Source organism: Pectinophora gossypiella, chromosome 13 (assembly GCF_024362695.1).
Source record: "Pectinophora gossypiella chromosome 13, ilPecGoss1.1, whole genome shotgun sequence".
NCBI lineage: Eukaryota > Metazoa > Arthropoda > Insecta > Lepidoptera > Gelechiidae > Pectinophora > Pectinophora gossypiella.
Genome location: NC_065416.1, coordinates 966,595 through 981,184, shown reverse-complemented (window position 1 = coordinate 981,184; position 14,590 = coordinate 966,595). Strand labels below are relative to the sequence as shown.

Genomic DNA, 14,590 nt, shown 5'->3' with positions numbered 1-14,590 from the left:
TAAAATTATCGATACTTTTAATTTTTAGATTTCCTGTAGACGATAACAAAAAGAAAGAATGGATAATTCGCATTGAATTCTAAATAAGTACAGCCGTATTTGCTCGAAACATTTTACTGCGGATTCGTTTATGTGTGTTCCTAATTCGAAGTGGAGACGTCTTCGAGACGATGCTATTCCTACATTGAACATTATAGATCAGACAGATGAAATGGTAATTACGGCCGAACACCACACACCCGAAGTCTCGACGGCAAAAGGGACAAAATCGTGGGTCCGCGTTAAATTCCCATATTTCGCCAGCTTTTGGCTAGCGGCCCACTCGGCAGCCGCCCCTGCGGTTCGAGTAGTACGGGGCAGGTGCGTTGCTGCAAACGTGCAAGCGCAGGTCGCGTCCCACAATAAATCACGCCCCCTCCCCCAGGGTATGAGCGTGAGCCCATCGGGCCTCTTACCGTCTGTGCGGCTTAGACCCGGCGCGGTTCCAATTTGCACGGCACATCGATCGACACCAGTGTACGGCGGATGACATCATAAATAAATTCAAATATTACAAAATACTTACCGATGAAACGATAACAGTTGGCTATTTTCTTTCCTTCCTGAATGTGAGCTGCAGCTCCAAACTAATATAAACCAGACAATATAATCCAAAAATGGTTAGATACTTACCTATCAGAGACAGAGTCTCCTTTCATCAAGAAGAAGATAATTGCATCCTACAAAAAGAAATCTTGAAAAAAAATTTATCGACATTAATTGTAAGTAAATTTAATTTTATCGACATATTACTAAAGTGAAACCCAACACTAGGCAATGAAAAACCTGTGACAACCTACGAAATTACGAAACAATTTTTGTATATGCGTCTTTGTCTAACATTACGCCAGTTCCGTAAGATAAAGTAGAGCAGAATTATAGAGTTCTGTTGCTAATTTAGCCTTCCTTCTATGCTTTAGTTATTGTTCTGAGATAAAAACTGCCATCAGTATTACCACATGTATTTAAAAGGGAGCTGTACTTGTTTGAATCGATTCTAATGTCGCCTTTATGGTATAAAACTTTGTGAACGGTCACATTTAAAAATTTTGATATTTTAGAACCATGTCGCATTAACAAATTTTGTTCCTAAGGTACATATTTTTAGATGCAACCGTATTTTCTTCGTTTTTAGTTGGTTTCATTCACACGAAGCGATTTCTCGTTGATTAGTCTACTAAATTACAAGAAGTCGCAGTGTGGTGAATTTAAACATTACAATAATAACGATGATATAGAAGAGGGCATGAGGCCGCGTTAGAGTGTTACCAGAGCAACCGATCGATGGTTGAATATATTAGTCGACGTCAATCGATAGTTTCTACCAGACCACAAAAAGCTACTACTGACCTATCGATCAACAACGACCGATGGAATATATCGATTGGTTAGTCGAACAGAATGCGTCGATCGATTACTAGACGGTTTTTGAGAATCGTCTTTCTAGAGAATTATCGACCAGAAGATCGATTAGTCTGGTAACCTTAGGGTCAGCGCAGACTAATAGCAGCGAAGAGGCGAGAACTTTCAGAAAACATTGAATAATTAACTTTATTGTAAAATGTTCTCTATCCTCGACGAGCCTTGAGCCGGCGCGAGCAATTTGTCATTGTCAAACAATGTTGCATTTTATGAGAATGGCAATAAAGTAAATTTTTCAGTGATATCAGAAAGTGATTGCACTAACCCTTGCACTAGATAGAAATCGCCACGTGTGAATCTAGCCTTAGGCTACGATTTCAAAAGTTGTATGAAGAAATTATTTTGAATTAGGTAGGCATAAATTGTTATTATAACTTATAAATCATTTTAGGTGTTTCTGTCAAGTCAAATTGTTACATAAATAGGTAATTTCTAAACTTAGTTGGGAATTATTTTTAATTACCTATTTCAAATCGGCTGCATGAATGCAGGCAAGTATATCCCCCTTTAACCTAAGTTTGTGGGAGACGTTTTAATGCTATATGTAGCCTTATCCAACATTTATCTAAATACTATTATTATTATGAAATACTATTGTAATTATTGATATGATAATATATTTATTGCGAATTATTCTGTTGTAGTTTTTTATCCTGGACTGTTCATGCTGAATTCAACAGGATAATATCTGAGGTACAGGATGGAACAAAGAGGAGTTGCTGTGATAGCCATCATCTCTGTCATCACGAAAACAGGAGAAGCCTGATGATGGAGCTCAGCTTCAACCGTATTTCAGAGATGTCACAAGCAGGCCTAGCACCATAAGCACGCGACTCTTTCCCGCCGCGAAAACGTTCATCTGTCTCTTTCCGTGCAGTACTGTGAGAGAGTGACGGGTGACGTATGTCGAGGCGAGAAAGAGTCGCGCGCTTACGGTGCTAACCCCGCTGGTTGGAAGTAGTATGGTATAGAGCCCGTTGGGTGAGAACGAATGCAAAAATAGACATCTAATCTCTGTGAAAAAGTGTCCGCGGCGCGTCCTCACAATGGTGCTAATTCCTGTAAATACATACATAACATAAACAGCCTATATACGTCCCACTGCTGGGCACAGGCCTCCCCTCAATCAACCGAAGGGGGTATGGAGCATACTCCACCACGCTGCTCCAATGCGGGTTGGTGGAGGTGTTTTTACGGCTAATAGCCGGCACCAACGGCTTAACGTGCCCTCCGAAGCACGGAATCATCTTACTTTTTCGGACGATCAGGTGATTCAAGCCTGAAAAGTCCTTACCAAACAAAGGACAATCTCACAAAGTTATTTCGACAATGTGCCTGTAAATACCTACCATCTAATTTTATTTCAAGTTATACCTGACATTTACTTATCCGCCGAAAAGGAAAGGGACGGGTAATGGACAAGCATAAAATTTATGGAACACACGTCAATTTTAAGTACAAATCTAAAACAACCGTCTAAAAATTTTACATTGGCTAATAACCCGACAGAATTAAGTTGACAGTACACGTCAAACGGTTCGCATACCAGCGAGATACCTTTTTGATTCGCCTGGGTTACTCATTCTTCCTAAAATTAAGAGCTGTCAATCATCCGTCCCTTTCCTTTTCGGCGGATAAGAAAATGACAGGTATAACTTAAAGTAAAATTAGGAGGTGTCTGCAGGAATCGGGGCTAATGTCAAGCAACATGTCAAACATCTGGAGATGCATTATCATTGTACTCAAATAATAATCAAAATTTGCATTACCATAAAATTATAATAATAATAATTCGTTAAACAATACGCTATTACTTGAATTATTATACAAATTACCCAGCAACCACAAAACAGATTTACTTAAATCATCATATTTTACCAACAACATTTTCAAACTACCCACATGTTGACACAAACAATTTGTAAACAATTCATTAACTTTATCGTCTATATTTAAATTAGCCAAAGTTCTAATTTGGTATAATAATTTACAGTTCATAGAACAGCTTTTTTCACAAGAGTTTATATGGCTTTGTAAACTAATTGGTAAATTTTGTAAAATTTTGTGAATATGTACCTCAGATATTACGCTGTTGAATTCATTATGGCAGGATAGAATGAAGAGGAGTTGTGATGTTGCTGTGGTGATGTCAGATTTATACAGCGCTTCTAGAATCTTGGCAAGGTGCTCTGACCTGAAAGTTGATTGAAAAGTTTATTAGAAAGTAGAGTTGGCCGTGACTTTATTTGCATGTAATTCGGAAAAAGATTAATTAAATAGATTTTTGAGATAAATATAAAAGGTAGAGTCGAAAAGTATATTTTAAAGAAATCATTATCTCCCTAGCATTATCCCGTTTTTCACAGGGTCCGCTTACCTAACCTGATGATTGGACAAGTCAGGTTTTTTACAGTAGTGACTGCCTGTCTGACCCTCTAATACGTGAAGGGAAACCAGCCCAATACAGGTTAGGTCACATACCTCCGAAAATGCATTTCTCGGGAATGTGGGTTTATTTTAAACAAAGGAAGCAAATGGAATTCCATAGTCTCTGTTTACCCCGGTGGGAAATAGGCGTGAGTTTCTGTATGTATGTTTAAAGATAGGTTGCCTGATTTACTCTGATAAAATGCTCCAGCGGTGTTTTAAATGAAACTATGGTCGCAGCCTACCGCAGTGGGCAAAAATTTTGAGATCTTACGTTTGAATGTATGAAAAGACAGAGGAACAGTTTAAATCATTTCTGGTAGAAATCTCCAGTGAACCAAGGAATAGATTAATTAAGATTAGGAGAAAGCAGGGGGGTTAAAAAGCCATATCGAAGCAATTCATCTAACAAAAAAGCGAATATAAAAATATGTGAGTAATGCAAACAAATGTCAAATAGTAATATTGCTATTTATGGCGAAGAGGGAGGCCAATCAAAAGATGGGAGGACGACCTACCTAAGGGGTGGAGACGATACACACAAAGTAGAGCAGATTGGCGCATGACGGAGGAGGCCTATGTCTCAGGACAGCCCGATTAGAATAAGTACTACATATAATAAACCTCTGTAAAGTAGAACTGTACATCGGTGAATAAAGGCTATTTTTATTTTATAATATTGCTATTTTAGATGAATTGCTTCGATGTGGCCTTTAGCCCCCCAGATCTCACCACTCTCCACCACTACACCACTGAATTCGACTTTAACAGTTGGAATTTATGTTTAGATCCTAGATAATTGACATTGTGTGGTTTCCAGCATTTGTGCCCGGTTAATGGCAATAGTCTCTTTATATGGGACTTAATCAATGCTGGTGAGAGAGAAACATCACAAAATTACTATGTATGTAGGAAAGTGAGAATGCTATGGAAGGATAATGAATGGGAACTTGATTGTTTATGGTATGAAAGGAGGATGTTTAATGAATGGGACGTAAAGCAGTTTTAAAAAGTAAGAAAGGGGAGTCTTTGGTGCGATGTCGGACGGGTGAGATGATTTCGGTTTTAATATAAGGTGTGTGTGTATAAAAAGGAGTATAGACATTTAAAAAATATCCGAGTTATTTCATTATCCCACATGTGTTGTGTAGATCTCACCTAAGCTCATCCCCCATCTGAAACCCGAGGTGCACTAAGGCATATATCGCTGCGTCCTTCAGCTCCCCCTTCGCGTCGAGTAGTCCGCCCAGCTTGGCCGCGCCCTGCGCCGCCAGCAGCGCGGCGCCGCGCGGCCCAGCACCCGCCGCGTTACCTACGGCCCATGCGCATGTCACCTGCAGAGTTACACATATAAATCAAATATATGAACTGCGGGAGGTCTACACCGGTAACGTAATCGCGGCGCTCAAAATATAACTAGCTTAGGACTTCGTTAAGCTCACATGTCGCGCTCTGATGAACAATTTCTTATGGCTCAAATATCGCGCTGCTGCGCGCTTCAGGCTACGAGTGCAGGTATGATATGATAGGTATATGATAGTATAATGATAGGTGTCCTGTTACCCACCCAAAGCCTAAACCCATAGATAAACCTTCTTGTTAGTGAGGATAGAAAAGGTCAGTCAGTTTTTCTTTCTTTTACAACATCCTTTTTCTTATCTTAGAAATGGCTTACAAAGCAAGTTTTGACAATACCTTCAACATATTATTGAAATTCAAGACATTCTCTAGTGAATGCTCTATTTACTGGATCATTAATCCTTTAATAAACTTATAAACTAAGAGAAACAATAAATAAAATACATACAGCAAGTTCCACAGAAAGGCTATCGAGAGCAGCAACAAGGTATGGTCCAGCAGCTTTCGCCACGGCCACACCAGCCTTAGAGTCTCCAAGCCCAAGGTTACACAGGCACCCTGCTGCTTCACACTGCTTCCTCACATCGTTGCCTAAAATTGAAAAAAAAAAGGAATAACCATTTATTCCACTCATACATACATAAACAGCCTATATTTGTCTCACTGCTGGGCACAGGCCTCCTCTCAATCAACCGGAGAGGGTATGGAGCATACTCCACCACGCTGCTCCACTGCGGGTTGGTTATTCCACTCATCTGCTTTATAAAAATAGCAAATGAAATTCTATAGTCACTGTTTTATAGCAAATGGAATTCTATAGTCTCTGCTTACCCCGGTGGGAAATAGGCGTGAGTTTATGTATGTGTGTATGTATATGTATCTGCTTTATATTTGTGTCATCGTCTATCTAAGGACTTCAGTCAGTTAATGGTGCCTATTTGAGCAGACACAAACTTAACTTAATTATGGTTTGACACCCCTTATCGTCTTGTCTGTCAAGATACCAGACACAATTGTGTCTGCTTGACGTCAAGATCAGGGTTCTGGCAGACAAAAGGATAAAGTAGTGCCATTCTTCACTTACTATAAGTGAAAGAAAGAGATGGAACTAGTTTTAGTCCTGGCAAATTAAGGTGGTGGTTGCCCAAACCAGCACTAATAGCAATTGGGCTATGTACTAGGTTCAAGATAAATGATGAAATTCTGATTAATAAATAAACACATCTAAAGCTAACGAAAAACATTTTTATTTAACTTATTTATGAATTTTAATCAAAAATAACGAAATAATAAGTCAGACATTTTATCACGTTTAGTGTGCTTATTCCTATAAATTCCATAGTAATTTTGTGTATTGACGTTTAGTAAAAAGTAACTGTTTTGACTAGTTGGAAACTAGCCTTTTGTAAAATACCTGTTAGCTCTCTAACTAGTCCTCTCAAAGTTCCGTGAGTATTCAACACCAGTTCAATAGTGTTTGGGTCCTCCATAAGTCCATTCTTTAGGGTCCGCAGCTCAGATACAGATACCGATGATTTTGTCTTCAGTGTGTTTACAATTGCTTTTATGTTCTTTTGTGAAGTACTGTAAATATAAGGTGAGAAATATGTTACTTAGCATAACAAATAGCACATTGTTTATTCACCAAAGTCACTCTCAGAAATGCTTCTGTAGCAATGTTTGTTACCCTATTGAATGCTGTCACAAAATAGCCCTCAGACTAGCTATTTGTTCAACCCAATCAACCAAATGCCATCAAAGGCAAATCTGAAAGCTTTGTCAATGATAATATAACCATACCGAGACAGTCCTTACAAATATCTCATTAACATTAGCCCCACATCAAATCTGATTAGTATTGCAACTGATTGCAGATATTTAAAAAAAATTGCCGTTACTCCTAAGCAGCTTACCTATTTAGACTAAAGTAAGACGCAGAGGGGTAAACCTAACTCAGAGTTCGATACGAATTGATGCAGGACGGAGAATTACCTTTCTATACGCAGTAGGTACTATTCTTCATTCTATGATATAACCTCAAAAACATTAAACATTTTTACGCCATAATGTACTAAGTTTCGAGTTAGTTATAAATTATTTACATCAAATGCTATGTCCATGGTATAAATACCTAGTATCAGGCACACAACGTCGTGAATCGCTTTCTTCGTCTCTATTAAACCGCCGTTTAAGTTTCAATAAGTTACGAGTTGTTTCTCTTATTGCTGTCACTGGTTGGTCTTCCATCTCTTGTATTACGGTGTGACTTGCAGTTGTAATTATTTTATTCTCTAAATATAAGCTGAGAGGAAATAAAATACTGCAGCAAAATAATAAACCGGGGAAATGAAAACTAAACCAAACAAAATCAGCTGTTTTCTTTTGACAGAAGCGGCTTCCGTTCCGTTTTACATTATGAAGTTAGTCTTTCTCTTTAGTCTTCTCAAAATTGATTTTATTCATAAAATTCATAATCATAGCCGATAATAATTACAAATTAATAAAATAAAATTGAACCAGGCCAAAATGCTTCAAACATTTGTTCTTCTTGTTTGAAATAAATGTATTTTTAACCGACTATGACAAAGCAGAAAGGAGAGTTATGTATTTTACATTTTATATTATTTACGGGTATGTCTGTCCCCTTCTATTCTAAGTTATAAACCACCTATTGTACGATAATATGTTATAATTTGACAACTACGAAAGGCTAGCTCGCACGTGTACTAAAAGTGATTGCTAATTTCAAATGTTCAGGACCTCCGATACAGGGTTTCCCTAGTGCGGGGTCCACCACTAATGTATACAAGTCTAATTTTTTTGATAAACAAATATATTCTATTCTATTCTACCTAAGACATAACAGAATTTAATAAATGAGGTATTAATGAGGTAGGTGGAAGCGTCTTGATTGTCCGCTTTGCTCTATGTTCGCTGTTAATAAAAGATCTCTTTTTTCTATTCCATGTTAATGACAAAGCTCACTTGTATGTATCTTTAATGTACTATTACACCTATACATATCTACTAGCAAGAGAACTAAAGTCACCGACATAGCTCGGAGAATTGCAAAGCTGAAGTGGCAGTGGGCAGGACACATAGCGAGGAGAACCGATGGCCGCTGGGGCGGAAGGGTTCTGGAATGGCGACCACGTGTCGGACGACGCTCAGTGGGTAGGCCCGCTACAAGGTGGACCGGCGATCTGGTGAAGGTCGCGGGAAGCCGCTGGATGCGGGTAGCGCAGGACCGATCGTCGTGGAGATCCTTGGGGGAGGCCTATGCCCAGCGGTGGGCGTCGTACGGCTGATGATGATGATGTTGATATCTACTAGAATTCAATAGGTACATATTAGATTTTTTCTTATAAGACAGCTTTGTATGTACATTTCGCACAGTAAACAAATGTAGCCACATTTTCAGGAAAAACCTGTGACCACGTGTTACACATAAGTCTTGTAGTGTCGCCTCATCCCGTATTCCAGAATTCGAGTCCCCAGCTAGACAAATGCACCGTGTGTCAGGTCGCATGCTGAACTTTCTATGCAAAATTGATGAGCGATATAACAGCAGTGTAGCAGCTAGCAAAACCTTCAGGTGATACAAAATCGTTTCATGCGAAAAGCTACGGGAGCCCTGTGGTTCCTTCTCAATGAAAATAACATAACACACACTCACTTACACACACACACACATACATTGCACATTGGTATAAGTCTACAAACCATTGCATTAGCTACGAAACATTTTTTTATGCTGTTCCGCACCGCCAAAATCGTCGGGTGTTTGCGACTTCCGTATACTTACATCCCACTTAGGAACGGTACTGAAAAATATCGGCGCCCAAAAGACGTAATATACGATTCTGATGACTTGATAACTCCAGCCATAGACGGCCAGCTCGTATTCATAAACATTTCAGGACTCTGATATTGACCCCGCCGGCGTGGTCGACGATTTCCTTCATTCAGCGCTAATCGCTATCGACCCACTAGGGTTCTCAAACCCCAGAAGATGTTTGATAGAACACTCTGCGCCCGCGCACGGGGTCTACGACGCGACCAATAGGCGTCCGCGGTTTATGTACCGACAATGTTACTGGGTTACCTATATTATATGTTTTCTAATTTTTAGAGAAGTTAGTCAACTGTGTGAATGTGTACTGCGATATTGAACTGAATCGGTTATAGAGAGCAAATCCGTGCAGTGACTCGCGGCTAACACTTTGAAATATTACGTAGCTCAAGACCGTGCCAACTTGCAACATTAATCACATCTGCAGTATACAATAACATATTTTGCCTTGTATTTCTACTTCATCTTCTTATCGTGTGGGTTGTGAGGTGGAATACCAACCTCTTCAACCCTGGTGTCAGGGTTATTACCAAGCCGTCAAAGGCCCCTGACATGGCTCATGTGACGACTACATACTTACATCAGTAAGTAGTAACCGGGACCAACGGCTGTGCCTTCCCAAGCACGGATCATCTTACTTTCGGACATACAGGTGATCAGCCTGTAATGTCCTAACCAATCTAGGGATCGCAAAGTGATTTTTGTAATATTGTGTCCCCACTGGGATTCACCGGGATGTATTTTTACTTACATGCATACATACATGAATAGTCGCCTGTTTCCCACCGGGGTAAGCAGAGACTATGGAATTCCACTTTCTTCGATCCTGACATACTTATCTTGCTTCCTCCAAATTCGTCAATCGTTTCATTCGATGCGGTTTGGAGTGCTGTGGTGTAAAAGAAGATGGATTGACGGCGAAGCAAAAAGGAGGTATATGTGTTTGACCGCTATGTATGCATGTATGTATGTGAGTCTAAAGAGTTTGCTTACCACAGTATACGGCCACGGCTATCCTCTAATTAAACAATTTGGAAAAAAATCAGAGAAATATAATATCTATTTTCTTGTTTCATACTAGTTCATACTGTTTAGAGCGTGATTTCCTGTAGTTGGGTTTTATTCGTTTTTAAACTTACTTACATCTTTTTAGAAGGGTATGCTTTGATAGTTCGGACATGTAGAGAGATTTGAATGAAAGTAGACTATGAAGCGGACGCAAAGAGTTGGAAGAGATAGCAGGCAAATATACCCCAAATAGAGATAGCAGGCGAATATAACCAATTTCGAGATGACCGACAATTGCATTAAGACACATAATAACGGGTTCTTACCGCGTTTAAAATAGGGGGCAATTGCTGTAGAATAATAAGGACGCATACGTATAGTGTCGAAGAAGGGTACCAAAAGTAGATATTTAAAACCGGCGAGAATGTATGAGACGATAACTGAGAACTGTGTTTTATGTTGGAAATGTGTTATAAAGGTGTTTACAACCTGAAAAACATAATATGTAAGTGTTATTTATCTGTTTATTCTAGGCTAGTATAAGATTTGAACTATTTGTATTATAATGATATTTTGGAAGGCGATTGGGGCAACCACCGTTCTACACGCCCTATCTATGGAGTAATGAAAATGGAGGCGATTACTCCACCGACAAGAGCCCAGCTCTTAAATAAAGAGAGAGAGAGAGAGAGAGAGAGAGAGAGAGAGAGAGAGAGAGAAAGAAAGATATTTTAAAACAAACCGAGAACTTTGACTTTGTGATGGGTGAGAACTGTGCCTTTGTGGCACTCGTATGCAGATTTTGATGAACCAAGCAAAATTTGCGTCAAGATCGTATTAAGTGGATTCCCTGGTCGTTGCCTACGCCAATAGGAAAGTGGCGTGATCTTACATACGTGTGTATACCTATGTCTATGTCTAACAAGCGAACTTCTCATAATTATTGTTGACATATCCCCACTAGGAGTCGAACATGAGACGCTAGGAGCTGCGGGTCGTCAGCCCGTACGTTTTAACCACTATACCACGATGGCTGTTGATGTTTCTAGGTAGTAATACTTACTTAATTGTTCTTTATACAACTGTATAGCTTAAAACACGGTGAAAAAATAAATACTCCAATGTAAAAACTGTGTGCAAATTAGAACGCATAGTTATCGTAGTTTATACGCTCCGGGTAAAGGTTTTAAAGTGTATTATTTTTGTTTCACGGTCAGGGACGGAGTATGGTAGTGTGGGCCTCAGTCACATCCCCGACACACCTTACAAAAATCTTGGTTTTCTTCTATCGCATGGGTTGTAAGGTCGTGAAGCGATCTCACTAAATAATCTGTGTCAGGTTTGCTATTGAACCACCCACCAGGGTTGATTAATTCTTTCAAATATTTTTCCTCTCAGACGACGCCCTGAGCCGAGGTGCGCGCCCAACTGGGTACCCGCAGGCCTGTTGTCTTAAATGTTGTACCGGGTGAGAGCCTTCAGCGCTCCCCATTTGTCCGGCCAAGTAGTTAATGCCATCTGCGGCAAATCTACAATAAATCACGTAAAAGAAAAAGCTATTGAACCACAGGCCCTGACCTGCTACGGCTCACAGCAACCCTGGTGTCAGGGTTACTATGGAGTGGATATCAAGTGGAATTTTCCGTCGCAAAAGTAGAATTGAAAATATTAATGAAAAAGCACTACAATTTTCATGAATTTTTCGACAGGAAATTCTACCCGATGTGTAAGTGACATCGTAACGAAAACTGAGAGGGATTCATGTCATGATTCTGAGTTAATACGAAGTGGAATTTTCCGTCGCAAAATTTATGATGTATTTTGTGATTTTTAAATTTATTTTCAGGTCTATAGTTTTACGATTGAAAATTCCACTTGATATTAACCCAGAATAATGAGCTGATCACCCTGATACTGACATCCTGTATAGCTTTGCCTTCGCCTCATTTGAACCCTAACTCCGGTCCTGATTGGCGGATTGATTTAATACCCTTGCCTGCAACATGCGGTCCTAAATCTGTCTCTGGCATTTGCATGGCCAATGCGCCTCATTTGCATTTTAGCGCACTGGAATTAGTTTCCCGGGCTGGTAAGAACTCACTATTCTGCTTATATGAACTTTACATAATATAGCGGTCGCGCTGTGCGCTGTAGTACACAATTTTACGGGATAATTCTGGTGCGCAACGTACATACATACATACATAAACAGCCTATATACGTCCCACTGCTGGGCACAGGCCTCCTCTCAATCAACCGGAGGGAGTATGGAGCATACTCCATCACGCTGCTCCAATACGGGTTGGTGGAGGTATTTTTACAGCTAATAGCCGGGACCAACGGCTTAACGTTCCCTCCGGAGCACGGAATCATCTTACTTTTTCGGACAATCAGGTGATTCAAGCCTGAAAAGTCCTTACCAAACAAAGGACAGTCTCACAAAGTGATTTCGAAAATGTCCCCATCGGGAATCGAACCCGGACCTCCAGATCGTGAGCCTAACGCTCTAACGGAGGCTGTTAAACGGTGCGCAACGTATGCTGGAACAAAACTATTTACAGTTACAAGCTCTTTTCTATCCCATTTGTGTATTTGTTTTATGCTCTGCCCTAAAGGTATGTAGCGTTGCAGTCTTCAAGCAGTCCTGAAACGCGGTATCGAAGTTTTCACGGCAAGACGTATATATACAACTTCCAACACAATACTGTTGGATCGTCGATCCCTAGTCACACTACCAACTTGTGGCTAGCGGGGTACTATGCTCTGTTCGGTACCCCGAAAACATCCTTCGGCGGCAGCACACCCTCGCCGCCAAAGGTACAATGGTGCTGATTACAGCAGACATCTAATTCTATGTTCATCACATCACAATTTTTTTGATTTACTTTCTTATTTTCCATCCCGCAGAGGCGAGAGACGATAGAAGAAGATCCCGCAGAGGAACATCGTGGTAGAGTACCTACGTGGTAGGAATTCGTATCTTCTAATACCAACCTACTATCATATTTCGGAAGTATGTACCTATTAGGACCCCGATACCGACCCCGCCGGCGTGGTCGACGATTTCTCTCAAGCGCTAATCGCTATCGACCCGATTAATTCTTTCAAATATTTTTCCTCTCAGACGACGCCCTGAGCCGAGGTTCGCGCCCAACTGGACACCGAGTGAGAGCCTTCAGCGCTCCCTATTTGTCCGACCAAGTAGTTAATGCCATCTGCGGCAAATCCACATTAAGTCACGTCAAAAAAAAAGAAGTATGTACCCAGCAGTGGGAGTTACTTACTAATATTAATGTAAGCTGTTTTTAAGTGTTATTATCTATTATAATATATTCGAGAGTCGCATCTGCGTGACTCATAATGAACTAAGTGCCGCAATGACTGATCTAGACCTATTTTTCAATTCTCTTAGGCAGTATAAGGATACATATTTTACTTTTTTATGTCATCATCAGCCCATTAACGACCCCACTGCTGGGGCACGGGCCTTCCCTATGGATGGATAGGTAGATCGGGCCTTAAACCACCACGCGGGCCCAGTGCGGATTGGAGGTTATTAACGTCTGCTAATGCAGCCGGGACCAACGGCTTAACGTGCCTTCCGAAGCACGGAACTTTTTTATGTATTTTTTTTAATTATCTGTATAATTTAGTTATCTACCTAAACGATTACGTTGTCTTACATTGCAAATGTTGTGTGCACCTATAATTGGTTTATGTAAGTGTTCCTAATGTATTCCTGATGTAACTTTTATTTTATTTAATGTTTTATTATGTAAGCTGTTGGTGTACCTTTTTTATAAATAAATAAATATTGCGCGTGTGTGTAGAGAAGTGTGCGCTTATATAAAGTTACTTCATTGCATCTGGCGTTTCATTATAACATAAGCTCGTGCAAAGTTTCATTGCACAAGTATTCAACTTAAATGGCACGCTCTAAACGTTTCTAGAATAAGCTATTCAAGTTAGTCAAGTTAATTAAAATGAGCCGCGCTCAATACGGGATACTAATTCAGACTATTTTAATAGGTAATTTAAACACATAGAGCTCCGTGAGGTATGGGTGTGGGTTATTTTTTAGTTGTCAAACCTGTATGCAATATAATAATAATATGAATGTTGATTGTTACCTCTTGTATTTTTTTTTTCAAATTGTTCTAATTGGTGTCAAATTTGTAATCATTTCTTTTTTAACATTTTGATAAATATACATTTTGTAACAAATTCTTTTTATTTTAAAATTTTCATACAAACACTTTTTTTTCATAGTTATTTTGCTTCTGTCTGTACTTTTTCTCATAGTAATAATAAAATGGGATGAGTTCACGAATGAAAATATTATTTATTTTGTTTGTCACCAACATAAAAGGATCGCAAAAGCGGTATATAAAGCGAAAGTTGATGGTAGGGCTGGCAGAGGAAGACCGAGAAGGACTTATGATGACCAAATTGGAGATGTCCTTAGAAAAGGTTCAATACGAT

General features: G+C 39.7%; 1 protein-coding gene across 1 annotated transcript; it reads right to left on the bottom strand.

Annotated features, from left to right (window-relative positions):
* Positions 1 to 985: 985 nt before the first annotated feature.
* Positions 986 to 7,646, bottom strand: LOC126371752 (uncharacterized). The gene is made up of 5 exons (XM_050017108.1): positions 7,379 to 7,646; positions 6,662 to 6,831; positions 5,696 to 5,838; positions 5,047 to 5,222; positions 986 to 3,655 (listed from the first exon to the last, which is right to left on the bottom strand). Exons 1-5 carry the CDS (start codon positions 7,492 to 7,494, stop codon positions 3,238 to 3,240), a joined length of 1,023 nt encoding a protein of 340 aa, XP_049873065.1. The 5' UTR covers positions 7,495 to 7,646; the 3' UTR covers positions 986 to 3,237.
* Positions 7,647 to 14,590: the final 6,944 nt, after the last annotated feature.